Source organism: Strix aluco, chromosome 25, assembly GCF_031877795.1.
Source record: "Strix aluco isolate bStrAlu1 chromosome 25, bStrAlu1.hap1, whole genome shotgun sequence".
NCBI lineage: Eukaryota > Metazoa > Chordata > Aves > Strigiformes > Strigidae > Strix > Strix aluco.
Window position 1 is genome coordinate 7,595,808 of NC_133955.1, and position 27,550 is coordinate 7,623,357.

At 50.4% G+C, this 27,550-nt stretch overlaps 2 protein-coding genes across 4 annotated transcripts in view; one reads left to right on the forward strand and one right to left on the reverse strand.

Moving 5' to 3' along the window:
* CAMK1G (calcium/calmodulin dependent protein kinase IG) lies at positions 1-16,649 on the forward strand. 3 transcript variants are annotated; one of them, XR_012626367.1, is made up of 14 exons: positions 1-218; positions 4,722-4,839; positions 7,620-7,748; positions 8,289-8,363; positions 9,138-9,276; positions 9,417-9,540; positions 10,096-10,171; positions 10,732-10,844; positions 11,876-11,954; positions 12,359-12,446; positions 13,206-13,633; positions 14,169-14,299; positions 14,428-15,107; positions 15,299-16,649. XR_012626367.1 is itself a non-coding variant. In XM_074850178.1 (13 exons), exons 2-12 carry the CDS (start codon positions 4,748-4,750, stop codon positions 14,260-14,262), a joined length of 1,437 nt encoding a protein of 478 aa, XP_074706279.1. In that variant the 5' UTR covers positions 1-218; positions 4,722-4,747; the 3' UTR covers positions 14,263-14,299; positions 14,428-16,649. The 3 variants fall into 3 exon arrangements, 2 of the variants coding, with proteins under 2 accessions (XP_074706279.1, XP_074706280.1); XM_074850178.1 differs by having other exon boundaries at positions 14,428-16,649; XM_074850179.1 differs by lacking the exon at positions 14,428-15,107 and having other exon boundaries at positions 2-218; positions 15,299-16,648.
* LAMB3 (laminin subunit beta 3) overlaps positions 16,384-27,550 on the reverse strand; it is a 25,306-nt gene continuing 14,139 nt past the window's right edge. The window contains exons 16-28 of the mRNA XM_074850318.1: positions 27,390-27,545; positions 26,632-26,828; positions 25,770-25,881; positions 24,968-25,340; positions 24,299-24,459; positions 23,071-23,279; positions 21,927-22,130; positions 21,153-21,297; positions 19,589-19,796; positions 18,446-18,587; positions 17,900-18,076; positions 17,280-17,433; positions 16,384-16,805 (exon numbers count right to left, since the gene is read on the reverse strand). Of these exons, the coding sequence (XP_074706419.1) occupies positions 16,669-16,805; positions 17,280-17,433; positions 17,900-18,076; positions 18,446-18,587; positions 19,589-19,796; positions 21,153-21,297; positions 21,927-22,130; positions 23,071-23,279; positions 24,299-24,459; positions 24,968-25,340; positions 25,770-25,881; positions 26,632-26,828; positions 27,390-27,545 (2,375 nt within the window). The 3' untranslated portion in view covers positions 16,384-16,668. The remainder of the gene's footprint in view (positions 16,806-17,279; positions 17,434-17,899; positions 18,077-18,445; positions 18,588-19,588; positions 19,797-21,152; positions 21,298-21,926; positions 22,131-23,070; positions 23,280-24,298; positions 24,460-24,967; positions 25,341-25,769; positions 25,882-26,631; positions 26,829-27,389; positions 27,546-27,550) is intronic.

Genomic DNA, 27,550 nt, shown 5'->3' on the forward strand with positions numbered 1-27,550 from the left:
TGCCCTTCTCGACAGCGACGCGCACGCACACGCACACCCACAGGCAGCTCGTGCTCGTGGCAAATTACTCCCCGTGAGGTGCTGCCTGGTTACCATCGCGGCAGAGCCATCTCCTCCTCCCGCTGCCGCGAGCACCCCGGCGAGCTCTAATCCCCACGGACCGCGGGAGCCGAGCGGAGCAGCAGCAAGCAGGAGTTGCTTTGTTTGTGCTGACTTGGGTAAGCAAAATATTATTTCTTTAATAGCCTTTTGCTTTTCCTGTCTGTTCCATGCAGTGAAGCAGGTGGGATGCTGGCTAACCTGTTTTTTTGAAATGAATTTTATCTAAACAGGGAAATACTAGAGGACTTCTCTGCACAGACTGTTAGGCTGGTATCCTACAGCACTCGTTATATTTAGCAATTTCATAGAAAGCTGCCTTCTGACATTTTACTTCAAAAGTATTTTGAGGAATCTGAAATATTTATAATGAAAATTGTGATTTTGCAAGTCTTCATCAAGGACTACTAAGTTAACGCACTGCTTTTGAAGCGATGCAGTGGTGGGATGAATACAAGATGTTTAATGTGGATTTGTTTTTAACGGCGAGATCATGTTTTCTATTTCTTGTTCTTTTGTCCCTGAACACAGAGGCTGGCCTGGCAGTTAATTCATTCACATGCAGATTACTTGTTTTGGTGTATTTTTTAAAGCAAAGCCTTTGACTTTGTATTCTCCCTTTTTTTCTGTAAACTTCTTTCCAATTCTAAAGGCAAAATCATGAAAGCAGCATGTATCTTCCCCCTCCACATGTAACTTTGTCACAAGACTATTAATCATGTCTTACAATAATTTTGCTAATGCAGTATATCCATTCAGAAGCAGAGTGTCTGTCTGCAGATGGATTTGTTACTGTGAGATATGAAAGCGGAACAAATTTCTTCAGGAAATGTTTAAGCAAGGTCATAATAACATTCATTACATTCTAAGCAATGATGTGTCACTTGCTGGATCAGACAGAGTATAGCAGCAGTCACGTTTATTGACCTAGTCTGTAGAAGAGCCCAAAGGTGAGACATTAATATGAAAACTATTTACTACTTCCAGCATATACTCATCAGTCCTGCATGTTGCTTAATTTGTTACAACAGGGAAGAGGGAAGCTAAACAAATTAGAGCATTGTTATGTACTTCATTTTTATCTCCTGTAGGTCTTTACCTACATTAATTAATGAACATTTCCATTTTATTATGCCCCATGTTCTTGCTCTGTCAAGAGGTGAACGGGCAAAAGGGCGAACACAGACCCTCCTCCAGATGAGGTGTTTAAAATAATGCATTTTCCAAGTGCACGTTGGGTGCGCTCTGTCCCTGCGTCCCACTGCTGGCTGGAGGAGATGCCACCAAGCCGGGGTGACACATGTGAGCGGGGCGTCAGGATGGAGCTGACAAACGAAGCGTGTCAGGAGCGCGAGGGAAGCGCGCAGACGGACACATCATATGGCAGGAAAACCTGCCAGTCCAAGCACAAAGTCTGTTCGCCCAACTTTTGTTATGACGTTTTCTATTCCTGTAGAAAGTAAAGCTTCTTCAACTAAGCGAGTAGATACATTAAACTGTTTACCCATATGCTGTGTACTAGCACCGAGAAAGGTCAGGACATGGTTGGGCCAGAGCCTGAATAAATAACAAAAACCAGACAACAAATATATCAAACATTGCATTTTCCCAAACTGCTGCAAAGTGCAACAAGTGGCTTAACCAGACTGAGAGACAGAGTAAAGACGAGTCCCCAGAGCCAGCACCAGGAAAGTCACAGGTCTCATAATCCTGTAATCACGGCTGTGTCCTGTACCAAGCCGCCTGGCAAAGACTTTCCCGTGTATCAAAACAGAAAAAAGCATTGAGAATGTGATCCAATGTGAGGCAGGAGGAAGGTGGGCAAGCATTCATCACCCGAGCACATATGCAGCTTTACATTTTAGGCAATTCAAACATTTCATTATTTTGCTCTCAAAATAGCAGCACTTACTCCCCTTCCTCGCAGAAAGGCGAGGGGAGGCAGGAAATGACTTGCTCATGATGGCACAGAAAAACTGAGAAAGCAGGAAATCAAATACACGTGTAGGGAGTCAGAGCTATTCATCCAGCCTTTCCTCCAGATATCAGCAAAACCAAATGCCGTACGCAGAGAGTGACAGAAGGAGGAACTATAAGATGAACAGATGATTCACAGGAGACTAAAGAAAACACGGTACTACCTTCCTTTAGAAGCAAAATCCATTTTAAAAGGAAACTTGTTGAATTCACTAGGATTTAACACGAGAACACTAAGGGAATAGAGCTTAAATGAGCAAACGTTGGGCAAATTTGACACTTGTGCTCGAACGGGCCAAATTCACAGAAGTGAGTGTAGGTGGCTGCGCCGTCACCTCCCGCCAGGGGGGCACAGTCACCTTGGCCCTGGGTCCAGCCTCCCCAAGGGGGTTCCTCTGCACCACGCCGCTCGCAGGCTGCCCCCACAGAGCTCGTGCCAACGGGGCTGCGCTTCCACACCGGGGCTGCGCAGGAACGGAGACTAAAATACTGTTTGTCCCTGGGGCCAGGCTGACCTAGTTTGGTTTGGGTTTTTTTTTTTTACTTCATATTCTTTGTTTGACAGTAGGCTGAGAAAGAAATGGAGAGGTCATCTGAATTTTACCTGTCATTCAACACCACACTGGCACTGTGCATTTAATATTTATTTGAAACGGGTAAAACTCACCTTCCACCAGCTGCTGAACATCTCTGCTGAAAATTCTCTTTTTGTGACGTTCCAGATCTGCAGAGATTTGGGATGGGCAGACAACTGTGAAAGAAAACTTCATTTTGGGGCTCAAAATACTGGCAGAAATGTTTCTACTAATTGATCAGCATTTTTGTGAAGAAACGTTGCTCTTCACTGATTCTAAACACCAAGATATGGCTGGGTTTTATAAGTTGTAGTATTTCTAGGAGTTATATACGCGCATCAGAATCCAGCAGGTAAATAAAGGTCAGGTGCACACTGGCCTTGGGTGATTTTATGGACTGAAGCCTTCAACTGTTTACAATTGAGTCAATTTTGTTTCCAAAAATATTAAATTAACCTTTAAAAATTGTGTCAAGGAGCTCAAAATGCAGAAACTGTGCTAATTACGGAGATAAACTAGGTTCAGGAGAATTCAATATATCTAAGCTGTCATGAAACAAGATCTTTCAGCTTTTTCTCTGCTTTAATACTTCCGCCTTTTCCAAACGCTTGTTTTTACACAAAAGATTGTGCTTCATCTTTGGAAGGCTCAGCTGTGTCTCTCGGGCTCAGGGGCAGCCGTTCCTGCTCTGGGGAAGTGCGATGCTCCACGTGCCAAGGGGATGCTCCACGCGCCAGGGGTGCTGCTGGCGGCACCCAAACCCCTGCGCTGCCTGGGGGTATTTCAGTGCATTTCTTCTGTATCCTGATAGTGTGGACAAGCCACATTTTTTACATGTTTTTTTCTAGTCTTGGGGATCCTTTCTCACCTTCCAGCATACTTCCAGTTCCATAGCGTTAGACCTGATCTTATTAAGAGCGCTTAGATGTTTGTATAACGTTTCACAGCTCTCAGACCTTGTGCAAGCTCGAACTAATTCCCCCACGGCGGCGGTGAGCTCCCCCCGGGCTGACAGAGTTACTCGCTGTATTAACAGCGGCGCTGCCCAGTCTGAGCTCTAAAGAGCTTAGCGGTGGGGGGGAGCTGGGGGACTGGGACGTGACCAAGGTCAAGCCGCCCGTGAGCGCCGGTGCGTTTCAGACGTGCGGATCAGGCGGGAGTCCCGTGGCTGCATTCGCCACCGGACCAGCTTCCCCACAGTTGCCTCCTCCAACGCCGGTAACACGCGCTCAGCCACCGCCCCGCAGAGCAGGGATGACTCCAGAAAGCTGCATTTTCTGGGAGCTGCTCTCGCCACCCCCTGCACACCGAGCGGGAGGGGGACTGCGGGCGGGGACCGCTTGCTCCGTGTCTGCAGCTCAGAGATGCACCATCAGGGCAAGGCACTAAAAACTGGGCACCCCTTCGCCTCGTCAGCGGCTCCCACCAGCCGGCGCCGGGGCACCCCGGCCCTGCGAGGAAAAGGCAACGGGAAGGTTATGACTCAGAGCAAAAGCAATCTGTCAGTTCGCAGAAATTAAAGATGACAGCAGCGCACACTGTACGAGACACATCAACAAAATGTTTTATATCAGTTCCCCTCCCCGCAGTCGTGAGCTCTGTATTTATTATTTGAGCGATAAAGCAGCTCAACTATAATCCATCTCCACCGCTAGTTGTACCTAACTTTTAATCCATGAAGTCATGGATGCTTTAGTTAAAATTAGCAACCATTCAGCAGGGCTTTTTTAACCACTAAATATGAAGCACAATATAAACATTTGTAATTGCCAACACGCGCTAAATGAGTATACTGACAAGAGAGTGTTACCATATGGTCACCAGCTCCTACCCAGCCGATCTGGTATGATGCTGCGCTGACGGCTGGAGCAGGACGCAGCAGCAGGGACATGGTCAGCACGAACAGTTGTGAGTAGCAAAAGCAGCATAAAATTTCACATGCTTGAAAGGTCTGACTCCTCCGAGCAGCCACCATCCACCGCATCCTGAGTCCAGCTAGCTCCTGGGTAGTCCTGTTCTTTGCACAAGCATCTGCCACATCAGTCACCTTCCTCCTCCTCTTCCTCACAGCATTCCCTGCTTCCACTCTGGAGGAGATGGGTCGCAAGGAAGAGGAAGAGAGCAGCTCCTGGAAGAAGCAGACAAGCAACATCCGGAAAACATTCATTTTCATGGAGGCCCTGGGATCGTAAGTACCACAGCTCCTCTCCAGACAGAGCCACCTCTAGGTCCCGGCTTCCCAGCCCAGGGCAGCCACTCCCTGCTTGGCACCGGCCAACGCCACAAGCAAACGGCTGCCCCTGAGACGGGCACAGGTCTCCAGGGGAGGGGTGGGTGCCCCATCACTGTGGCACAGTTGCTGCTGGTGCAACAGTTCACAGCTTGTGCCAAGCAGCTCCTTCCCCCCAGCACCGCAGCACGGTACCGGGTTGGCTCTGCCCTTTCCTTCTTTCCCTCTAAGCCTGCCTGGCAGCCTAGTTAGGTTTTTGCTCTTTTCCTGCTGAGCACACTGGTCTGCTGCTGCCGCTGCAAGGTCAAGCAAGGTCAAGGGATGGCTCTGAGAGAGATATTATAATAATAAGTCATATATTTAGCTCATAAACCCTGACTCAGTTGAGGGATGAAACAAGAACAAGGATGTTCGAGTTCTACGATACTTCTCTGTGAGTTAACAGCTTAATTTGCCTATTCATGCAAATGAGACAAGAAAATGTTTCCAAGGTGGTGGAGGAGGAATTGAATTACCTCCACCAGCGAGTTCTGTCACGGCCAAATTTCCTGTGACTTTAGAACCCACGGCAAAGCTCCCAAAAAACAGCTACTCCAGAGCTCAGTGACGTTTTAATTATCATGTTCCTGGTCAGCCTCAGAAATTAAATTATCCAGTAGCTTTCTCTAAAGGAATGAGGTTAGAAAAAGCTTTGTTCTCTCCCAGCCAACTTGTTGATTCATCATTTTTTAATAAGGGGTATAATTATTATAAACTGTTTGGGACAGATATATAGAACAGATGCCCCAGCATCTGATTTGTAGGTTGTTCATTTCCTACTGTTACATTAACAGGAAAATTTAGCATTAGAAATTGGGATTTTTTCCACATGCACCACTTCAGCTAGCTGAGGAAGAGAAGTGAAGACCTGGGACCTAAAACTACCTGGAAAATTACCATCACCTTCCCCCAGCATCCGCAACTGTAGGATTAGGGACCTCAGTGAGGACATCCCTGCTTATTCCCTGGGAGCTCTCAGGAACTTGAAAGGCATTTCCACAAAATGGAAATTTTCAGAGTTTATACAGATAAAAGGAGCAGAACATGTGAAACAAGGAAAATGTCCCAACACCACCTGCTTTTTGGGTCAGAAGAGAGAAGACCATTACGTATCATTTACTGAATGAAACAGAAATTCACATTTATCTGTTGGGATGTCTTCCCAAAAATCTATGGGATTTTTTTTGTTGGGTTTGTTGGGTTTTTTTCCTTGCTAGGAACCAGTCCTGGCACAGCCCAGTTCCTCACAACCCCAATGGTCTTGCACATTGTTCCGGCAGCACCCGGGGGCCCGCGGGAGGAGGAGGAAAGCAGAGCTGAGCGAGGAGCTGCCTTCGGCTCCCGCCCTGCGTCATCGCCGGCTGCTGCTCGCTGACAAAGACACAGGAGCAAAGCGCCGCGTGCCAGATGGGTACGGCTCCGTGCTCAGCCAATCTGTCTGCACAGTACACTGGAGTCTTTGTTTCCTCCATTATAGGAGACACAGGTTTTCTGCCCTTGTTTTTTGGGTTTCCTGCAACAGCATCCCAAGCAAGGTGCTCCCACTGCACTCATCCTCCTCGCTCTGCCCTCCAGCTCCCTGCAGGGCTTTGCAGACTCAGTGGCAAGTTCCATTTAACTACCATCAATTAATCTGTTGCTCATTTGATGAGGATTATTGAAGACTGACCTGGCAAAGCATGCACTGTCACTATCCTGAGACACGTGTTCAGCTGCCTAAGACAAACCTCTAACAGGATTGTGAGCTTTAGACATGTTATAAATACCTGCTCATCGCTGCACTGGCTGAACCCTTATCAGGAATGTACAAGACACTCATTGTCACTTTGTCACTAAGGGTATGCAGTATTAGCGGTCTCTGCAGAAAGGAAAACACATTAGATGATAAATGAAAATACAAACTGAGGTTATCCAGTTATTTTGCACTTCAAATATACAGAACATCGGTTGATATACCCAAACTGCAACAGAATCGGGCTCCCCTCACTGCAGCTCGGCGCTCTCAGCCCTCAGGGCAATGCTGACCAGGAAAGCGTGAGGAAACACAGTTTGCATTAAACAGGAATTTGGCCCTGTTAGATGGGAGGCCATTGAGATCCTTCCACTGGGGGTTGTTAACCCCCATGAGCACCCGGAGCTGCAGACGGCCCCGTCGGCGCGGTGGTTATCGATACAGCCCCCCAGCTGGGCTTGCCCTTAGCCCGGGAAAATCCCCCCAGTCCCAGAGGATTCGAGTGCAAAGGTTCCCTGGAAGGCAGCGAGCTGCGAGGCCACGGACGGTGCCTCCTGTGCCCACCTGAGGCACGTGCTGAAAACCGTGTTTGCCATCTGCCTCCCCGAGGTGTGCTCTGAACCTGGCACGCGCAGGAGCCAAACCCCTGACTGTCTTTACAGACACTGCTGAAGAATGTGATTTAATTTCATTGCACAGTCCTTTTTGTCCACTGTCTCAACACAGCTTCATGATGAACTATGCAAAAACAGAAAAAAAGTGGGTTTTTTTCTAAATATCGCATAATCTTGAATTGAAGATCCTAAGTTTGGGGCTGCTGGAGATGTAGTTCTAGCTTTACAATCAGCATCCACTTAGAGTTAAGTTACTACCACATTGTTTTTTCTTGCTATTTCCTCTCTCTAAGTATCCTTCCAGTTCACAGCAGCAGCATCTACTGAAATACGACTTTTTCTCCTCTCTGCAGAGGTGCCTTCTCGGAAGTTTTCCTAGTGAAGCAAAGAAGCACTGGCAAGCTCTTTGCTCTGAAATGCATCAAGAAGTCTCCTCTCACAAGGGATAGCAGCTTGGAGAACGAAATAGCAGTGTTGAAAAAGTGAGCATATATACATTGTAATGTAAAGTAGAACAAATGTCCTTTCCTAAGATGTGTGGCTCTACTGTAAAAATAATATAAAGAAATAAGTATTTCTTTTTAAAGAATATAGAAATATTACTGTGAATTAGCAGTTTTAGAAAGATCAGGAAAGTTTCCTCTCTCATTCCTCGGCTGGGTTTGTAACGCCAACACAGCCCAACTGCCCCAGATCTGGGGAAGGAATGAGATGAAGCAGAGCAGTTCAGGGAAAGGAGAACCCCTGTGGACACTGTTGTGGTCCAAGTAACACGCCTGAAGCAGAGCAGGCAGCTGCGTGAAAACAAGGGGCCTGGTCCTCCGCTGTCGGTGCCTGGTGCTCCAAAGGGAGTTTGCGGTGGAGTCGGCGATCCTCTGCCACACAGGGCGAGGGAGCTCAGCCACAAAACAGACCAGTGAACTTTCACTGGTGATTAAAGCAAGGCAACTGTTGGGTTTTCCACTTGCAAAGCCACTTTTGTCCTTGCCAAGTTTGTTTCTGATCCACATTTATCTTTGCAGAATAAAGCATGAAAACATCGTGACTTTAGAAGATATCTATGAGAGCACAACCCACTTCTACCTGGTCATGCAGCTGTAAGTATCAGCAGAGCCATTTCTTTATGGGCCACAGAGGAAGAAGAGTGGCAGGACAGGGGGGATGCACCATATTTCAGCGCCTACACCGCGGAGTCCCTCACACATAAAAGCTGCTCACACAGGAGCCACTCAAACACCCCTCACTGACGAGGGGAGAGCCCCGTGGTTTGAACGAACCTGGACACTTCTCCTGCTGTCTTGGCCCGTGCTCATTTTAGCAGCAAGTTTCTAAACCAAGATTAGGATCTATTTATGCAAATTAATTCATCACAGTTTAGCAGGGCAGAGACAGAAGTATTTCTAATTAAAGCTGTGCCATGCAGGGTTTCTAGAAATGAAAATGGGCAACATGTCAGCTGCAGAGAAAGCAGCTCGCTGTGGGCATCAGCTCTGAGCACCCGGCTGCTACTGCTAACTTGCAAATTTAGCTAAAGGAAGCAATCACACAAAACCCTGTATCTGCTTGTGTAGCAGAGCCTGGAGGCAGCCCTGCCCGTGGTGCGGGGTGCCTGCGGCTCAGACCTGCTGGCAGTTGCCTCGTACCCTTACCCAAACTCCCCAGGTTTACCAGTAATGCTTACTGGCACCCTGAAATTGCACTCGAGAGCACCCATCAGCCTCAGCATCACAAAAGCTGCTGCCCAGGGAATGGTTCTGCTGTAGGTGGAGTTACAAAAGGACCAGAAAATTAGCTTGCCTAACACAAAAGCATGATTACCTTTGTTCAATTTTTGTTTCATTCTTTTTCTTTCTGAACTACCATTTCCACAGGGTATCTGGGGGAGAGCTGTTTGACCGAATTTTGGAACGAGGAGTCTACACCGAGAAAGATGCGAGTGTGGTGATCCACCAGGTCCTGACAGCAGTGAAATACCTCCACGAAAACGGAATAGTTCACCGTGACCTGAAGGTGAGACTGTCCCTCAGCGAGAGCAGCGCCTCGGGGAGCTGGCGTGACCGCCGGCTTTACCTGCTCTGCCCCGTGACTTTTTGTTGTTCCTTTCCATTTCTCTACCACAAATTCAACCTCTGACCACTTTGTGTTCACAGCCTGAAAACCTTCTTTACCTTACTCCTGAAGAGAACTCCAAAATCATGATCACAGACTTCGGCTTGTCTAAAATGGAACAGAACGGCATCATGTCCACTGCCTGTGGGACTCCTGGATACGTTGGTAAGCCAAGGATCAGGAATGGGCTTTTGCTGGTGGACTGACTGGAAAAAAGTTGTGCATGAACCTAGCAGAAAGGAAAAAAATACGTATTTACATTAACAACAACATGCTACACACAAATGTACTGCATGGACCCCTTAAAGACTGGATTACAAACAAGTATAGAGACTGAAAAATCTCAGGATGTTTACAAGTGCAAAGAAAAGGATAATTTTATGAGCAATATTTCAGCCTTAGTCATGTATTTATGGAAAAATTACAAAAATAATTTTAACACAGTGGGATTTTTTTTAATGTCCACCAGACTGCATTGGCTTGATCCACAGCTTACTGGCTAAAACCTCAGGATGCAGAGATTGTCAGTGGTTCCGTCTGTTCAATGGCATACAATAGATACAAAAAGCACAGACCAGTCCAGCTGGTAAATGGGGCTGTTACTGGCTGATTCTCTGCACTGGCCCCTCAGAGGCCGACTGTACAAGAAACTACTGCTTTTCCCAGTATTGGGTAATTTATTATTGCTTAGAATTTTCATTTGGTTTTGCTGTTCCGCAGCCCCCGAAGTCCTCGCCCAGAAACCATACAGCAAAGCTGTAGACTGCTGGTCCATTGGAGTCATCACCTATATCCTGTGAGTAAGAGCAAACAACATCCCACTTATTTTTCCATGAGTTTCCCAACTCCTCCATCACTTCATACGCCTCTGCAGAGCGGCAGCGCGAGCGGAGGCGATCCTGGACCTCCCATTTTGCTGCGGGAAGAGAAGAGCGCTGTATTCTTCCTTTGCACGGATTCACTAGACCGTAGAAATGAAAGGGATGTGAAGAATCAAATACGGGAGTGCAGATGAAAGGAATCACATTTTCTCTATTATATGCCTCATCCTATGCTTTGTTTTTTTCCAGTTGCCTACAAATATCATTCAATCTTCCTCAGTACTTTTTGTTTCATTTCCTCCCACACGATGCAGCTATGTACCAGCTGTGGCTTTGTCCTTTTGCTGCTGCAGTTGAGTTTTTAACTCTTCTCTGCAGCTTTACCAACACACTTAGATGGGAGGGACAGAGCAGCCTCCTCTGTTACTCACCCACTGGTGGTGCCCACACGTGCCCAGCCTGGCCGGGCTGTGAGCAGCCTGTGCCACCGTGGACGGTGGCGCTGAAGGACCGCTGGCTTTCTGCTCTGTTCCAGGCTGTGCGGGTACCCTCCTTTCTATGAAGAGACCGAGTCCAAACTCTTTGAAAAGATTAAGGAAGGCTACTATGAGTTCGAGTCTCCGTTTTGGGATGATATCTCTGAGTCAGGTAAAGCTCTGGCACTGGGAAGCCCCTCGCTCCCTCCCACAAGCCGCAATCCAGAGCCCTGCGACCCGTGGGCACGAGCCTGTACCAGCCGAGCCCCCACACACCCCCGGCACCCCCCAGTCACCCTCCGCTTGCCTCAGCAGGGAGGGAAAGGATGAAGCGTTGGACTGAGTCACTCCTGCAGCAGCAAAGCCCCAAAGGTGGGAACTGACTGCAGAGGCTCCCGGTGCTGCCGGGGCGATGACGCCAAAGCCGAGCTGCGCTGGCAGAGTTCCGGGCGCTTTGCACCCTGCCTGTAACGCAGCGTCCTCGGCTGAAGCCTCGTAACGTAACCTTGGTTTTCACAAATGATTTGTGAGCTCAGAGTGGGCTTAGGTTTCCCTTGGCAGTAAGGGAACTTCAGTTTTTCAACCCTCTTTTTCCATTTTTTTTTTAATTTTCTTTTTCCTTCTGCTTTTCTTCCCATCAAGTCACGCTTCCCTACAGCAACGCAGCGAGCCGTGTCAGCCACCGCTGCACCCTTCCTCCAGACTAACCTGCTTCTGGAGCTCACCCGCACTGAGTTTACTGAAGGCAGCGTCTTAGCAGCATATTTTGAACATCAATCTTTTTATACACACAAACAAAACTAGCAGGAGGTTTGTTAGGACTTAATAACAAACACCACAATTCTCCCTGAAAAAAAGGAAAAAAAAAGGGGGGGAGGGATGTAAGCACTCTTTAGGGCAACTTCTAAACCTGCTCAGTTTGCACGTATTTTTTACAATTATGTTTTAGCTGAGTAATTCAACTCAAATTCACGTAATCTAAGCGTGCAGTTTGGTACATCCCCAGTTAACTTGTTTTCACCTGGAGCCCTCCACTACAAACCTCTCCCTGTAGTGGGGTAATGAAGCAGCACGAACACCTCCTCCTCGGGGCTGACCTTTGCGATGTTTATCCGCTAGCGTTTGCCACGCCCTGTTAGGATCATATCTCGGAACAAGGAGAAAATAACCTTTTCTCTCTGCTTCTCCTTCCCTCCCAAACAGCCAAGGATTTCATCAGACATTTACTGGAGAAAAACCCAGACACGAGGTTTACCTGCGAAGAGGCCCTGCGGCACCCCTGGTGAGAGGACGGGGCCCCAGGGATCGACCAGCTCCGCGTCTCGCTCCACGTGCTCGGTGGCAGCCGAGAACAGGGGGGTCTCCCCAGCCCCTTTATTAACGTCACCGTCTGCCTCCGCGTGGCCCTGGGTGGTTTTTTTGTGTGTGAAAAGAAAGAAAAAAAATGAATAATTAAAGATGCAATTTGTGCAAATTTGCCTCCATAAACAGAGGCAAAGAAGAAATCCCATCCTGAGCTTTTCCACGCTTTGAAGTGTGTGTTTGTGTTACATTTTGTTGCTGTTTTTCCTTTGGGTTTAATTATTGCTGATTGAACGTACAAAGCAGTTAGTTGCCTCCAGAATGTGGAATGCCTTACAAATGCCATCTGCCTACGAGCCCATTTTCTTCTCTCCCCATCTGCAGGATTAATGGAAATACAGCCCTTCACCGTGACATATACCCATCTGTCAGCGCTCAGATTCAGAAAAACTTTGCAAAGAGCAAATGGAGGGTAAGTCGTTTGCTGGTGGGAGCCTAGAGCCATTTCACTAACAAACGCCAGTTGCTGCCATCTAGCAATAAGCAAGGCTTCAGCTGTGTGGGTAAGCACCCAAAAGCTGAGATCCTCCAAAGGCTGCCTGAAAATTGTATCCAGTTACTGTTTATAGTGTGTTTGGACCAATATTCCCTGCTGCAATGCATACTGGCAGATTCACCACAAACATTGCACTGTGGTGGCCGTGCCAAGAGAGTAAAGGGGAGGGGGAAAAGATTATTGCCTTTATACTGAGGGAGTGAAATTGGTGCTCCATCAGCAGATCTTTTCGGGAGCTTAACCCAGCTTTTCCTCCTTTCAGCCTTGAAGATAAATTGGTACTTTATTTATATCAAGAGTTTTAGTAAGAATTGAGGTGGAGAGAGGAATGCCATAGGAACCACGTGCACGGTAGCATTTTAAACACTTTCATTCAAAATTCAGCTCTAGCCTTCATTTCACACTACGGGGTAATTTACAGCTGTTCCCCCTGAGTTCCTCATGTAGAAGTGGTTGTAATCTTCAAAAGCATCAGCAGTTTGCACTCAGTGGAAACCGCGGTGCTTATGCCAGGAACGAGCACGTCCCGCTTCCCACACACCGTGCCAGCAGCCGGTCACTGCGAACCGGTACAGCACGGTCACAATCTGGGGGGACCCTCCCTTCACCCCACAGCACCCACCCAGCCTGGCATCACCAGGTGCTCACCACGGGGGGTTTTCTCTTCTTCCCCAGCAAGCGTTCAACGCCGCAGCCGTTGTGCACCACATGAGGAAGCTCCACATGAACGGTCACGCGGCGGCTGGGAGCACCCTCCCCGTTCTGCAAGTCTCGGAGGCATCCAGACCCAACATGCCCGTGATGGCCACCCTGCCAGCAACGCCCAACAAAGACAAGCACGCGTCAGTCCCTCTGGTCCCCACGCAGGGCTGTCCAAACCCTCCCACTCAGCTGGAGCGAGACGCAGGAACGAGAGAGGGAAAGCTGCAAAGCCACGCGGAGAACGGAGCGCTGCCCGTGAGCAGCAGCCTGGCCCTGCCGGATAACTACAGCCCACCGCCCAGAACTTCCTGTGGCTGCAGTCCAGCCTGCATAGGGCACGAGAAAACAAAGACGTCCTTCTGCTCCGAGACAGTGCTCCTTAAAAAATCTGCAAAATCCCAGTAGGTATCTAAGTCATTAGCCAAAACTTCCAACAAAGTCTGTGGGAACAACCAATAACCTTTATGTGCCAGGAGTTGCCCGGCACATAAGTTGCTGGCCCCAGGCGGAGGGAGAAGGGAGGGAGGGAGGAATAAGGACAGAGGCAAAGGCTCTGACTGGCTGGAGAGCGGTGCCCAGCCAAGTCTCTGCCACACTTGTACGAGCATCAGGTGAGGCACGCTGCCCAGGCTGCACAGCCAAGCCTGCAGCGAGTGGAGGCAGCAGGGCTCCGCTGCCACACTCTGTTGACTGGAGCACATTTGCTTTCCAGAAACTGAAATTGCCTGTGGTTAAAGCTGCTGGTGCCAGTTACTCAGCTGGTGCTGAGTGACTGGACCCTGCCTTTGCTGCAGAGTTGACTCGCACCCAGCTCTGCTTTCAGCAGCTGACATTCTTTATATTAAAAACACAATTTCAATTCACCTGCTGAACGATCATAAATATTGCTATTTCCCTTTTTTGTTCTTTCTCTTCCAATCTTGCATTACCAACCAGTCATTTCAAATCAGAAGTTCTCGTCCCAATGAAAACCGGTAAACACTCTTCTCACTGTGGCACTGGGCAAACTGGAGTTTGTTTGATCATGTGATGAGGAGGCAGCCACCAGGCTCCCCACATTGCCAGCGGTAAGTGCTCCACAATCCAATCACCAGCCACTTTTAATTAATCCCATTATGGCACAAAAAAGGAAAAGGCACAAATAGCAAAGTGATTGTACATGAAATAAATTGACTCACTCTTTTTTTTGCAACAGAAAAAGCCTTAACTAAACCCTCTTCCAAGGAAGAAATAATCTTTCAGCTTCCATTAAGGCCAGTCCAGTGACTCTGAATCCAACTTCTGCATTACAACAGGGCTGCCCCAGGAACGCGTGAAAGGAAGCCAAGCATGGACCTGTCATACCAAACTCTACAATTATTCAAAGCTACTCACTAGGAATCACACTGGAACCAAACAGCTCCATCAGCTGGGATTAGAGCTTTTCAGCTGGGTCTCAGCTGTGACCACGAGCCAAGGGCTGAGCATAGGCAGGACGTCCCCGCAGCCTGGAGGGCCTCTCCCTTTCCTAGACTCGGCCCAGGCAGGTCACTTTAAGTTGCCTTGTTCCCAAAGAGCAAAGCATGGAGATGTTCATTTTGTAGGTGAGCAGAGTACAATCATGGAAGTTTCATCCTGTTTGACCGTAGCTTGCATTAATTCTGGACTAGCTAAACTCTTATCATTGCACCACTTTGTATCTGAGCAGTAAGAAGTATTGCTATTAGATCCTGCAACAAAGAACAGTCCTCAAAGGTGAACGTACGCGAGCATAGTTCTCCACAAAGGCTGCATCAAGTGAGCTACCTCCTGTCATCTTCTGTGACACTCTCTACTGATGAGATTGTACGAGCAGAACTGTAATATACAAAGGATTAATGGAAGAGACAAATACAAGTAAGATTTCCTATAGGCTCGAAAAAGGTCCATTCCACGATCAGTTGTGTAATAACCCTTAATAGCCAAGGCACACAAAGGGATCTAAGCTGTTCCTAACCCCCATGCTACTGCTTATTAACAGAGCACGTTTTGAAGGTAGCAGTCTAGTGAAACAAAGTTCAATCCTCAATTGATTCTCTCTCTTGCAGAAACAGAAGGGCTGTTTTACTCTTTTTCTGCACTTCAAAGCCAGACATCAACAGTGCGAGCAAGAAAGGAGGCTGTGTCCCGTCGGGAGCAGGCGGGCAGCAGCGTCTCAGACAGCAGCGACCGACTGGTGACGAGCAGCATGTTAGTCCCAGGAATCCATCACTGCAGTGACCTCGGGGTGTTTCTGGATCGTTAAAGCTGGGAGAAGGCAACAGAAAGTCTGAGGCTACTGCTAGCATATTCAGTGTATATTATCCATATGACATCGCTCAATGCTATAAGCTTTTGTTTTCTGTATACTGTTTAGTTGTCCAATGCATAAGTGCACTGCACAACGTAAATCCTATAAACCAAAGCCATGTAGAGTTTTACTCAGTGGCAGGTCAGTTATTTTTACAGTCTTCACCCTATCCACTCCCTGGGTTTTGGTTAGTCCCAGGCTTCAGCACTCTGACGTTCAGCACCCACCAGCTGCCCAGTTCTCACTTCGGCTACAAAAGGAGAGACAACCTGCTAGCAACCTCCATATGTCTGATAATAATCACAGCAAGGTCTAAGTTCCCAGCTTCCAAAGTCTGTAATTGCACAATAAATACTTGCTTAATAAAGCTGAGTTTTGTTTTGTAAAGTGCCTCTTGGTTATTCATAGAAATCTGATGTGGAAACAGTCTATTAATTCCCTTCTAAAGCACTCCCTGTGCATCTGCAGACCTGCTCCCTCTGGTATTTTTCTGGCAAAGCGTTACTGTGGTAAATAAGCAGATTGTGGCAGAAAGTAAAACAAGATGCTTGACTCCACCTTTGAGTACGAGATTGCGTTTCTCTTATTTGTATAAATACAGGTACATCATATAGATGTGATGGAGATACAATTCCCCATTTCTGTGAACTGGTTACTTGAAGAAAGATGTAGGAGGGAAGTACTGGAGCCGCGGCAAGTTTTAAGGATTAACTGCAGCATAGCTAAAAAGTTTTAAAAGGCCCCACATGAGGGTTTTAATTCGAACAGTGAAATTCAGCTTGAAGAGCTTGAACTGGCTAAAATAAGAAAAAAACAGAATTTCTTGGTTTATAAACCCCTCTGGAAAGAACAGCTTCGGGGATGTTTTTATTTGCCATGGAAGATTGATGTGTCTCCCCCTTTTTCCTCCAGTTACCGGGCAGCTTCAGCCAGCCCAGCCAAGGTTAGTCCTCTCCATGGGGTTGCTCCTTTGGCTCAGTGCAGCTATTTTCCAGAGGTACAGAAACTCAATTTGCTAAAAATAGAGACGTTAGGCACGTGAGAACTCCAGCCAGAAAATGGGAATAAATACACAAGTCAGTCTCTGCAGAGGAGGAAGGCAGTGCCGTTGGAGCACGGGCAGCTCGCTCAGGAGCAGCTCTCGTAGTAGGCGACTCGCTTGTTGATGGCGTCCCGGATCCTGCCCACCCGCTCCTCCAGGCCCGACAGCCTGGCCGACTTGGACATCAGAGCCTTGTTGCTTTCCTGAATCTCCGTCTCTAAGGCTGAGGAGAGAGGGCAGGAAAGGGTTACGTGATGATGGGACAGGGGGAAGGCAGCATGGCCCTTACCCCCCCAACAGCCTGGGCTGAGCCCCCACCTCCCTCCTGCATAGCTCTGGTGGGGCAAGAAAAACCAACATCCTGCATTCCTCCCTTCTCCCCCTCAAAAAAATACCCCAACACAACTGCTTTGAACAAAGCCATTAGTTTTGAAAGCTTAAAAATGGAAGCAAGTGTGTGGAGGAAAATGGGGGCACATGGGCATTGCAGGCAGGGGGTCCCCTCCACAGGGACACACGCACCCTCACAAACTCTAAATTTACTGGGACAGCACCAGCAGATACAGCCCGAACCCACACCGTGTCACTGCCAGAAGTACGTTGTCTTCCTCCTAACTCCTTTCCCTCCCCAGTCTGGGAGCCAAAAGCCCTTCCCCAGTGTGTGAGATTATTACATTGAGTTCACAAAGAGTCTTACTTTCCATCCTGAGCATCACGGCCAAAGTTTCCTCAAACAGAGCCTGTGCCTCCAGGTCTATGCTCTGCACCCTGCTGCCCTGCTCTCCCAGGGCTGGGCTCTGCCCCACCCTGCTCTTCAGCTCAGCGTACATTTGTTTCACTTGTCCAAAAGCCTGTGGGAAAGCAAATAAGCAGTGCAGGTTGAATCAAGCAAATAGACTGGGGGAGAGAGGATTTTCTAATGCTGAATCCAATATTAATTTCCAATATTAATTTTCAGTATTAAATGGATGCTGCACTAGAGCTTTGTCACTAGGTTATTGTGCAAATGCGTGAGTTTGTGATGCGCTCACAAAGATGCTGACTGACAGCTGTAGGGGCTACTCTGCCTCAGGCGGGAGATACAGCAGAAATGAGTTTCCAGTAAAGGCGTTACAACTGAGGAAGGTCCTGGAAAAATTCAGTAGTGGGATACTGCATCCGATTAATAGGAAGTGACACACAGCGTGCAAGCCGTGGCTGGGACAGGAAAGCCTCCTCGCCTTATCTAAAATGGTGCCAGGACACAGCTGGCTTTGCTGTCCAGTGACAGCAGGGAAGCGGAGCACAGCTGTGACCACCGTGGCCCGTGGCCGGTACCTGCTGCGCGCTCCGGGCCTGCTCGCCCGCCTCCCCGGCCGTCCGCTGCACGTCGGTGGCCCGCAGACGGCTCTGCTCCGCCTCGTGCTGCAGCTGCGACAGCCTCTCCATCAGCCCGTCCAGCTGGGCCGCAATGGCCTTCACGTTCTTCTCGGCTGGACCAAGAACAGCCTCGATCTAAAAGCAGAACACTCCATGTGAAGAAGGAAATCACATCCAAACCCCACTCCTGATGTTTTTCTCCTCTGTGCAGCTCCTCTGCCTGACGGATGTATCACAGAAGCAGGGTTCAGGGGGAGCAGGGGCGGCTCCCTGCGCAGGGCAGCCCCAGGGCTTGTCTCGGGGGGCTCTGGCAGGGACCGTGACTGGAGTTTGGAGAAGCACACAAGTGAGGCTCAGCAGAAAGAAGAGATTTTTACAGCAAAAGCCTCACCAGGCCCCATTTCCCAGCTGCACTGGAGCAGGACTCTACCAAGCAGGGAAGTTTCAAAGGAGCGGTGAGCAGGGCACAGCGTGGTTATTGGGATGTCACTGCGCGTCACTCACTTCATCAACGCGCTCCTGGATGAACCGAAGGGAAGAGCCGGAGCCCCTGATCGCACCCCGGGCCTCCAGGAGCACCGTGTTGGCTCGTCGCAGATTCCCGACCACCTCTTCCACGCTGCCCTCCACAGAGTTCGCCCGGTTCCTGGGGAAACAGCCAGGAGTGAGTGTACATAACGGTGTGGACTAGAAAGTCTCGGCTGCAGAGGCAAAATAAGGAAGCTTGAGAAGCAAGACAGGATCCCCCAAAAGCCACAGACCCACACATCTGGACACACTGCACTCCAGAAGGTTTCCTTCCGAGAGAAGCGTTACTTCCATTTCATACCCCCAAGCAGAGGAGACAAACTGAGAAGGGAAGGGAAACATCTTCCTTTAAACTAGTTAGATTTATTTATTTTGTAAATGGTGCAAGAAAAAGCACTGAAGGGAAAGCAATCACCACTGAACCAGTTTCAACGAATGCTTTTCTGTTTGCAGAGGGACTATTCAGGCTGGGTGACAGAGCTCTCCGTAGAAAGCCAGACTCCCTTGTCTCATCACTTCCAGCAGGTTAAGCAGGTGTCAGACACTATCAAGGAGTTTACACCCTTATCCCCTAACCTTCTCGCTGGGATATTGCTGCAAGTCAACATGTGACAAAGCAGATGCTCCAAATTTGCAAGGACACTCTGTAATTACTTTTTAAGGGACCATGAGATAATCCTCCCAACTTTCACCCAGAAAACAAATAGCCCATTTAATCTCTCTTGTGCAATTAGGATGTAGGTCACCAATATCAAGTAATACGAGGGCAACCCTGTCATCTCCCATCACAGGGACTCGAGAGAGAGAAAAGTCTCCATTACTTTTGGTAAAGACCCTCTTGTTCTAGTATCTATAACAGGATCTATTCTTGGCAGCCAGATTTTTTATCTGTAGTGGGGCACCAGGGAGGTGTCTGTAGAGACTGCAGACTCATTCTTTTTGGCTCTGTACAGACACAGAAGATCCTGGCCTAAAACTTCAGATTGTGCAAGTCAGTAGAACTCCAGCAGAGCGAGATTTCAACCAACTGAGAACAACCATGTTCAAACAAATGAGAACAACCACGTTCACTGCAGCTGAGTGACTCTCAGCTGCCAAGAGCCCCTGAACCCAACCGACCTGGCCTGTTCTGCCTCCTGCTGAAGCTGCTTGGCCCTGGCGATGTCCTCGGCTGTCTGGGCGAGGATGCTCTCCGGGCACTGCAGCTTAGTCGCCAAATTTTGGATCTCGGTCATTTTTCTCAGAACTGCAGCAGCATCCGTGGGGAGACGCAGGGAGAGAACAGACTCACTGATTTCCTGGATAGTGGCAGGGTCCGTGTCCTTGTCTGCAGAGCAAATGGACAGATGGCGTCAGAAACGGGAGAGAGGAAAGGTGGGAGTGCAAATGCAAGGGAGGACGAGGGCAGACATCCAGCCGTGCATACTCTCACGCACACAGTCTCTTCATTTCAGACAGCTGCCAGGATCCACTATGAATTTAATCCCCTCGAATTTAATGTACTTCTCATTCACGTGAGCAAAACTTTCAGGAAGGGACTGAAATGATACCTTTAATTGGGCAATACGAACACCAGGGCTAAGCCCAGAACACAGTCAGGTAGACCTCACTGAGCAGATGAGGTTATGTTTCAAGACAAACCTTTTTTTATTTCACAAATAAAAGTTAATAAATCTGAGGAATCAGAAGCAGGCAGAGCCCAAGGGACATTAGCCTAGTGATTAGCTCAGAAATATCTTCACTCATCATTAACACCAGGCAGCACCAAATGACCTGATTTTCTTATTCAGCTAATGCTCATGAGGCTCATTATGTTATTACAATCTGTCTGCGAACGATAAGTCATCCCATTGGTTTATAGGCCAACAAGGAATTCTCGTCTGATTAATAGTCTGCTCCAGAGAAGACCTGTCTGTTTATCTCCGGTCAGCGAGTGCTGCCAGTAAACTTCTCCGCATCGGGTCAATGCCGACAGCAAATCCTTGGAGAGCACCAGCCGTGGGGAGGGGCTTGTCCTCGAGCCCCGGCGATGGCACAGGGCACTGCAGCAGAGCGCAGGACTCGAAGCAAGATCTTGTCCGTGCTACAGACAAAAGATCACCTCCTTCACAGCTTTCACTTAGGTTAATTCAGTTCATTGTTTCAGAGGTAATATTTGAGAGCAGGTCCGGGAGGGATGTTGGAGACCCCTCCACCAAGACCCATGCACAGAAGGTCAAGGCCACGTGGTACCTCCTGCCCCATGGACCTCACAGATGGCCCCAAACGCCTCTGTGAGGAAGCAGGCAGGGATTGCCCCAGAGACATCCCAGGGAAGTCGACACAGATAGAACAGCCGGGATTAATTTGGGTCAGTCTGAACAGCACAGTTAAGCCTGAGCAAGTCAGCTGGCCAAGCTGCAATTACTGACAAAGTCAGGGACTTGTGTACTGCTGAAATTCCTTCTCTGTTTTTCAGAAAACACTGTCCAAGCCTCCCTTGCTGCCTCAGGGGATGCGCGTTACCTTTGCTACGTAAATAGCCGTCTGCAGACAGAGTGGATAGCCAAGAGCTTAACTGGAGTGAGCTATTCAGCTGCCTCTCTTGTACTGTACTCTCATACATTATATCACTGTAAAAAATAGTTTTTTCTGTGCACAAACCAACCCGCACACACACACTTTACAGCCTGCAGAGCGCTACCTGACAAGAAGTTTCGAACTTGCTGGATGAACTGCTGGATGCGCCGCACATCTCCTTCTATCTGGGTCCTCGTTACGCTCATCTGGTCCACCAGCCGCCGAGTATTGCTTTGAAGCTGATTCGCAGACGTCTCTGTCGTTTTAATCTGCAAACAATGACATCCTGATGGAGCCATTTCTTCTTGATCTGGAATCCCAGCAGCCCTACCTCAACTCTGAGTGAACTGGGCAAGGCACTTTGAAATTAGGCTATTCCCCATTCTTAATATGCCACCACTTTAAAAGATTGTAAATGTTAAAGACTGAGGGTTGGATTTACAAAGGAAGCTCTCAAAGAGGGACAGTACTGTTTAGCTTTTTAAAACACCTTTGAAATGGATTTTGAATGAGTTTGAAAACTCATTTTATCTTTGCAAGCTCCTTAGAAGCTGCAGAAAGAAGCTGCAACAGCAGTGACACATGTACTCTAGCAGAGCGCATCAAATGTTAGAGCAGATACAGAGGGGGTTCCACATCCCCACCCCTTCTGCCACCCTAATCCCAAACCAGGAGGAGGACAGGCTTCCCTGCGACATTTCCAGAGCCGCTTGCGAGCTTGGTGGCTCCTGTGCTGGGGGGGAGGCAGGACCCACGCACACAGCAGGGAGTCTCCCACTCAAAAATTCCTGAATTTGTGAAGGTGCCCAAATGATCAAGACTCCAGTATTTATCACAGCTCGCTCTCTCCATGCCTGTCCCCCAGGCTCTGCTGCTTGACCCCAAAGGACGCACTCACCAGCTGCGCCATCTCCCGGAGCCGGGCACTGAGGCTGCGGAACTCCCTGGCAGCTTCGCTGGCTGCGGCAAGGGCCCCGCTCGACAGCGGGAAGATGCCGTGGCAGGGGCGGCCGGCCCCGCAGGCAGTGCCGTTGTCTCGGGGGCAGAGCAGCCCCTCGCACCGGGCGGGTGTGCACGTCTCTGCTCGGAAGCCACCGCAGATCTGGGGAGGGAGAGAGCGGTTGGGGCAGGGAGGGCACTCGCCTCGCTGTGAGATCTCAGTGCCCCCACGGAAGCAAACCAGCACATCACAGGGGCCGAAGCTCTGACAGACCCTCGCCAAGGGTCTCCTCGACATCAGCATCTCCTCACTGTCCCAAGCTGGAGCATAAAGAGGAGCAAAGCAGGAGCTAAACCCCAGTGGCTCACAGAGAGTAACTGCATGGAGCAAACATCTCAGTTACTCTCAGGACAGCAACTCTTCCCCTCGTGGCAGGGGAACCCTGTCCAACCTGTGCAGTTTGCTTTGGGAGGGAGAATGAGATGGGGAGACCTTGCCCTCCTGCCTGGACATCAGTGAGTTTAATTGCACAGCACCTTCTAGAGTTACCACCCACCAAAGAGCACCCTGGAGCAGGGGCACATGTGGACCCGGAGCCAGCGCAAGCACCGGCACAGGCTGGTCGCTTGGGAACATGTTGGTGCCCTGAAAAGCAGAGAGGGGAGGCTGGTGGTCTCCACAGCAACCGTGCATTAGGAGACACCGAAATGGATCTCCATGGCAATAAAAAAGCAGCGAAGGAGAAATAGAAGAAGCCTCATCCAGAAATTAAGTGGGTCTTTGAGATACAAGAACTGACAGATGAGAGAGTCCTTGGAGGAAGAAGTGTGTGCCTGGGAGGGGGTGGTTGACAACACTCTGGTCTCTGCGACCCCCAGGCAGGGCATGCTCAGACAATTCTCCACTGATGTCCCAAAGCAGCAGGTTGCTCAGATGCCATTTATGAGTCTCTCTGGACAGAGACACTGCTCTGCCATGCCAGACCGTTCGAGGAAAGATGCATGACTGCAGAATGAGACTGCTGCCTCCTGAGCACTGCAGGGCCCTCTCGAAAACGAGATACGCGCAGCGGGGAAGTCAGAAAACCACTTTGTATCTTCACCTGATTTATGACAGGGCTCAGGTTGGGAGATGAGGCTATCTCGCCCTTCAGGGTCAGCAGCCCAGAGGTGGACTCCGCAAGCCCCACCTCCAGCCCCGCTGCGCTCCTGCGGCTCTCCCGGGACTTGGCCAGCAGCCCCGAGGCACCGGCAACAAGGCCGCTGGCATTGGTGGATGTCTGGTAAGCAGATCTGATTGTCTTGAAGGCTCCTGCAGGAATAAAACCGATAAATGACACAAATGCCTCCATGACTCATAAATGCAGCAGAATGAAGCCTAAACGAAGGCATTGACTGTACCCTGCGAGTGGATGTGTGCACAGAGAGGAGTGGGACACAGCCAGAGTGATTAGTCACTAAGGCATAACAAAAAAGCTCCTTTTATTTCCAAATGCCTTTCAGCCATTCCTACAGAGCTCTCCTGAAGGACTGAACTCTGGGTTGCGGTTAAAAGATTGAAACAAAACTAAAGCAAGATGACGTGTGCACGTGCATGCACAATCAGGGCTTTGCTCCATGTAGCCCAGAAGAGCTTTGGCAGGGCAGAACAGGGCTCACAGAGCCCTTTCCCTGGCTCCCGAGCAGGCCCCCCATTCCCCTCCAGCAGGAAGGAGGGCGGTTGGGATGGGGAGCTCTGAGCCCTGCTTGGCCAACCTGCAGGACCCTGGCCGGGTGGGTCACGTGCTGCGGCGAGGAGGGGGAGGCAGCAGTGAGACACTCAGAATTAGCTGCAGTGGGGATACAATGGCAGCCTACCACCAGCATCATCACAGAGCTTAATTAGCTCTTCTCCTGAGCGCCTGACAGCCGCCTGGCTCCCTTCCCCACCCCTCCATCCCTTCCATCTGTGCACAACCTTCATTATCTCAGCTTCCTCGCGGGTTCGGTGACACGCTCCCAGCGGGGCTCCCCCCTTCCCACCACGCCCCGGCAGCAAGGTTTGTGCTGTCCAGGGGACAGGAACGCGGTGCCTGCGGAGTGAGCTGCCCTGCCCCAAAACGCCGGAGCAAATAACCCGAAAGCATGAAATCCTGGGTCACAGACCTGGCACAGGCTGGGTAGAAAGTGTCCCTCTCATTGGGGAGGGAAGATCTATTTGCTGTTCCTAAACTGACAGCAGGTTAAAAACTCCATCTCATCCACCCAGCCAGTGGGAAACCACCAGGCACAGTCACATTGAGATAAATTAACGGCTGCAAATTAAGAGATATTACAGCTGCAGCACTGTACCTGACAGATCCGTGCTGCGGCTGGTCTCAAACTGGGTCTTCTTGCTCTGATACTGGGTGTTAGCGATAAGCAAGCTGCTGTTGAGGGCTTCGAGCTCCCTTGATAGAGAGGCAGTCTCATCCAGAAAATGAAGATCAGGGTTTATGCCTTGGACCTGCTCTCTGGGAGACAAAAAGCAGAAAACATGAACTCAAGCAGAGAGCAAAGCACCTGTAGACAGAGAGCAGGGTTCATCTGTGCTGGGACACTGCCAACACCTGGGGAAAAGCATTTCTGAGCTGGCAGCCGAGGACACGCCGCGGCCTCGCAGGTTTGCGGAGGTGGCAGAGAACAGGACTGGGCTACGGCTCTGCCACCCTGGGCCAGCTTGCAGGGCCGTGCCACGCAGGGACCAGGCACGCTGAATACACCCTGAGATGTCAACTGTCCAGAGCCCATCCACCAGCCTCCTGCCTTTGCAACATTTCACACAGGACAAGCACACGTGGAAGTGCTGCTGTTCTCTTGCATCCCTAGCCACCTCGTGAGCAGAGCAAGATTTTCAGGTACAGAAACAAAGCAGAACACGTGCAAGTGACTCAGTGTGACAAACGGAGTGAGCACACATGAAAAAGCCAGCATCTCCTCCCGACTAAGGGGTGCACCCCGTTAGCAGCATCCGTCTCTCACCTGATCGCGGCGAGCGCGCTGCCCGCCCGGGCCAGGCTCTGCTCCGTCGTGGAGGAGCGGCCGAGGATGCCCTGCGCCTGCTGCACGTCGCCCTCGGCCTGTGAGAGGCGGGGGCCAAGGCGGGAGCCCCCGCTCCCGAGGGGCAGCTGCGAGGTGGAGTTGCCGAGGCCGGCCTGGCGCAGGCGCAGACGCTGGATGTCCCCGTCGTAAGCGCGGAAGCAGGGGTGGCACAGCTCGCAGCTGGGGTAGGTGCTGCAGTGGCCCCGCTGGCACTGGTCGCAGCGGGGGCCCGTGACACCCGGGCGGCAGAGACATTGGCCTGTCGTCTTGTCACACCCCACGTCCTCCGTGCCCTGGAAGTCGCAGTCGCACTCTGGGTGGTGGAAAGGTGAAGAGGTGAAGCCCGCCAAAAGAGGGGAAAAAAAAAAATTATATACGTATAAAATCAGACCCTGTTAATGGGATGCCAACACAGTCTGAAGCCCAACCCCACCCATCAGCCCCTGCGGCATCTGGGAAGAAGGTGGCACCAGCAGAGGAACGGGAAGAGCCCCCAAGCCCGGTTGCTTGCCCAGCCCTGACCCTGTACGGCCGAGGGGCTCACCCAGGGCTCCCAGGAGGGGACTGGTGGGTACCTGGAGATGGGGATGAACTGGGAGGCTGTTCCAGAAAGGAAATTTCTCTTGCAAAATAGCATGGGAAATGCTGATGTCGGGACACAGGTCAGGTGCTCGTCCCCAGATAACCCAGGATTTCACAGCGCTAAGGAACACCAAGCCACAATGAAAGGGATGCTGCCTACCTGTGCACCCCACCCGGATGTCTCCATAGTGCCTGTCCGGGCAGACCAGCTCCTGCATGACAGAGCACGTCTGTCCCGTGAAGCCTTCTCTGCATGGACACTGCCCTGTGAACTGCGGAAAGAGAAACACATCGGGGAGACCCAGCTCTGGGCACTGTCCTGGGAAAGTCGTCCCTCCACTGCTCTTGGGCACTAAAGCCAGCACACGGACAACCTCCTCACTGGTCTGCCCCAGGACATATCAGTGCTGCTCCTGCGATGCAAAGAGTCTCCAAACAGCCCAAGCATTGCAAAGCCGAGTTTTAAGCTTTGTTTCAAAGACAAAGGAATGGCCCACAAGCAGCCGCTTTGTGATCTCAAGTCTCCTCCCTGTGCTGAGCTCTTTGGGACCTATCTTTGGCTCTTAGAATTTGTCTTTTTTTTTTTTTTTTTTTTTTACTTTTAACTTTAATTTTTCCAGTTGTCTCTTAAGCCTGAAGTGACACACACGCTTTTCATTGACAAATGAGGATAATTAACTTGCCTCGCCTGTATGAAGATCTCTTATTAGGGCTTCCTTGCTGAATATGAGGCCTTTTAAAATGGCTTAATCTTGCCTTGATAATTACCAGCTTCTTTCATTTTCCTGAACAGCCTGTCACAGTGTTTTCTAGGAAATGGGGAAAGGAAAATAAGAGCAGGACAGGCTAGGGAATGCACAGCCCACGGCTGTGCAGCTTGACCCCCTCACAGCAGCATTCGCAGTGTTGGGAAAGGAAAAAAGTGAGGTGCAATCACAAAAGAAGGCAGGGAAATGAAAAAGAAAAATTGCTGGGATTTGCTGCACCTGGCCCCAGGATGCAGAGGGTGGGCTGGGCAGTACCTGGTTGCAGTGGGGGCTGCGGGAGCCGGGTGGGTGGCAGCCACAGGGCCGGCAGCCCTGGCCACTGCCCATCGCCCAGTGCTCAGCCACGCACTGGCCGCAGTCGTTGCCCACCACGTTGGGCAAGCAGAAGCACCGCCCTGTCTCGTCGTCGCAGGGCATGTCCTGCCGCGTTCCCAGCGCGTTGCAGGTGCATCCTGAAATGAGGAAGGTTTTGTCGTATTAAAAATGGGTGCAGAGCACCAGCCCGGCCTCCCACGAAGCTCCACAGAAGGACCCTGCAGCCACCCACAGACCGGCTCTCCCGCCTCTCCCCTCACACCTGAGCTCAGCACAAGGGACCCGCACCTCACTCTAACCCCGTGCTGCCCCCTCAAGCTCTGCAGCAAGACCCGGCAGCCCGAGAGGCCTCGGCATGCCCCCAGCCTGGCCACAACGCGACGCTGGCCTGAGCCACGGCTGCCCTCTGCTGTGCACAGCTCTGCTCACCCACACACCATCGCCTCCAGCAGCCCGGCAGGCGCTCGGCAGAGGAATACAGCCCTACCTGCGCCTCAAACTCCACCCGCCCTCTGCTTTTTGTCAAACTTACACCTGAGATGGGCCACAGCCTGAGCGAGGAGGTTTTATAATAGCTTGGAAACCCCAAATTGAAGCTGGCCAGGAGCCAGCTCCCTTTCAGAGCCACTGGGGATGCCGAGCACAGAGGTGGGGTGGCAGCACCCCAGGAAGCAGGGGATGTCTCGGGGTGGACTCACTGTGGCACCCCAGGGGGTTGGCGTTGGCCAGCTGAGCAAACCCCGGCTTGCAGAGGTGGCAGCGGTCCCCCTGCACGTTCTCCTTGCAGACGCAGCGCCCCGTCAGCGGGTCACAGATGGAGCCCGGCACGGTGCCGTCTGGGTCGCACTCACAGGCTGGA

What these genes read in the sequence shown, in the direction of transcription:
- CAMK1G (XM_074850178.1), top strand. Translation starts at nt 4,748, where the DNA reads ATGGGTCGCAAGGAAGAGGAAGAGAGCAGCTCCTGGAAGAAGCAGACA. An exon ending in GAAATAGCAGTGTTGAAAAA is followed by an intron (nt 7,749 to 8,288) that starts GTGAGCATATAT and finishes TTATCTTTGCAG; the next exon opens with AATAAAGCATGAAAACATCG. An exon ending in TTGCAAAGAGCAAATGGAGG is followed by an intron (nt 12,447 to 13,205) that starts GTAAGTCGTTTG and finishes CTTCTTCCCCAG; the next exon opens with CAAGCGTTCAACGCCGCAGC.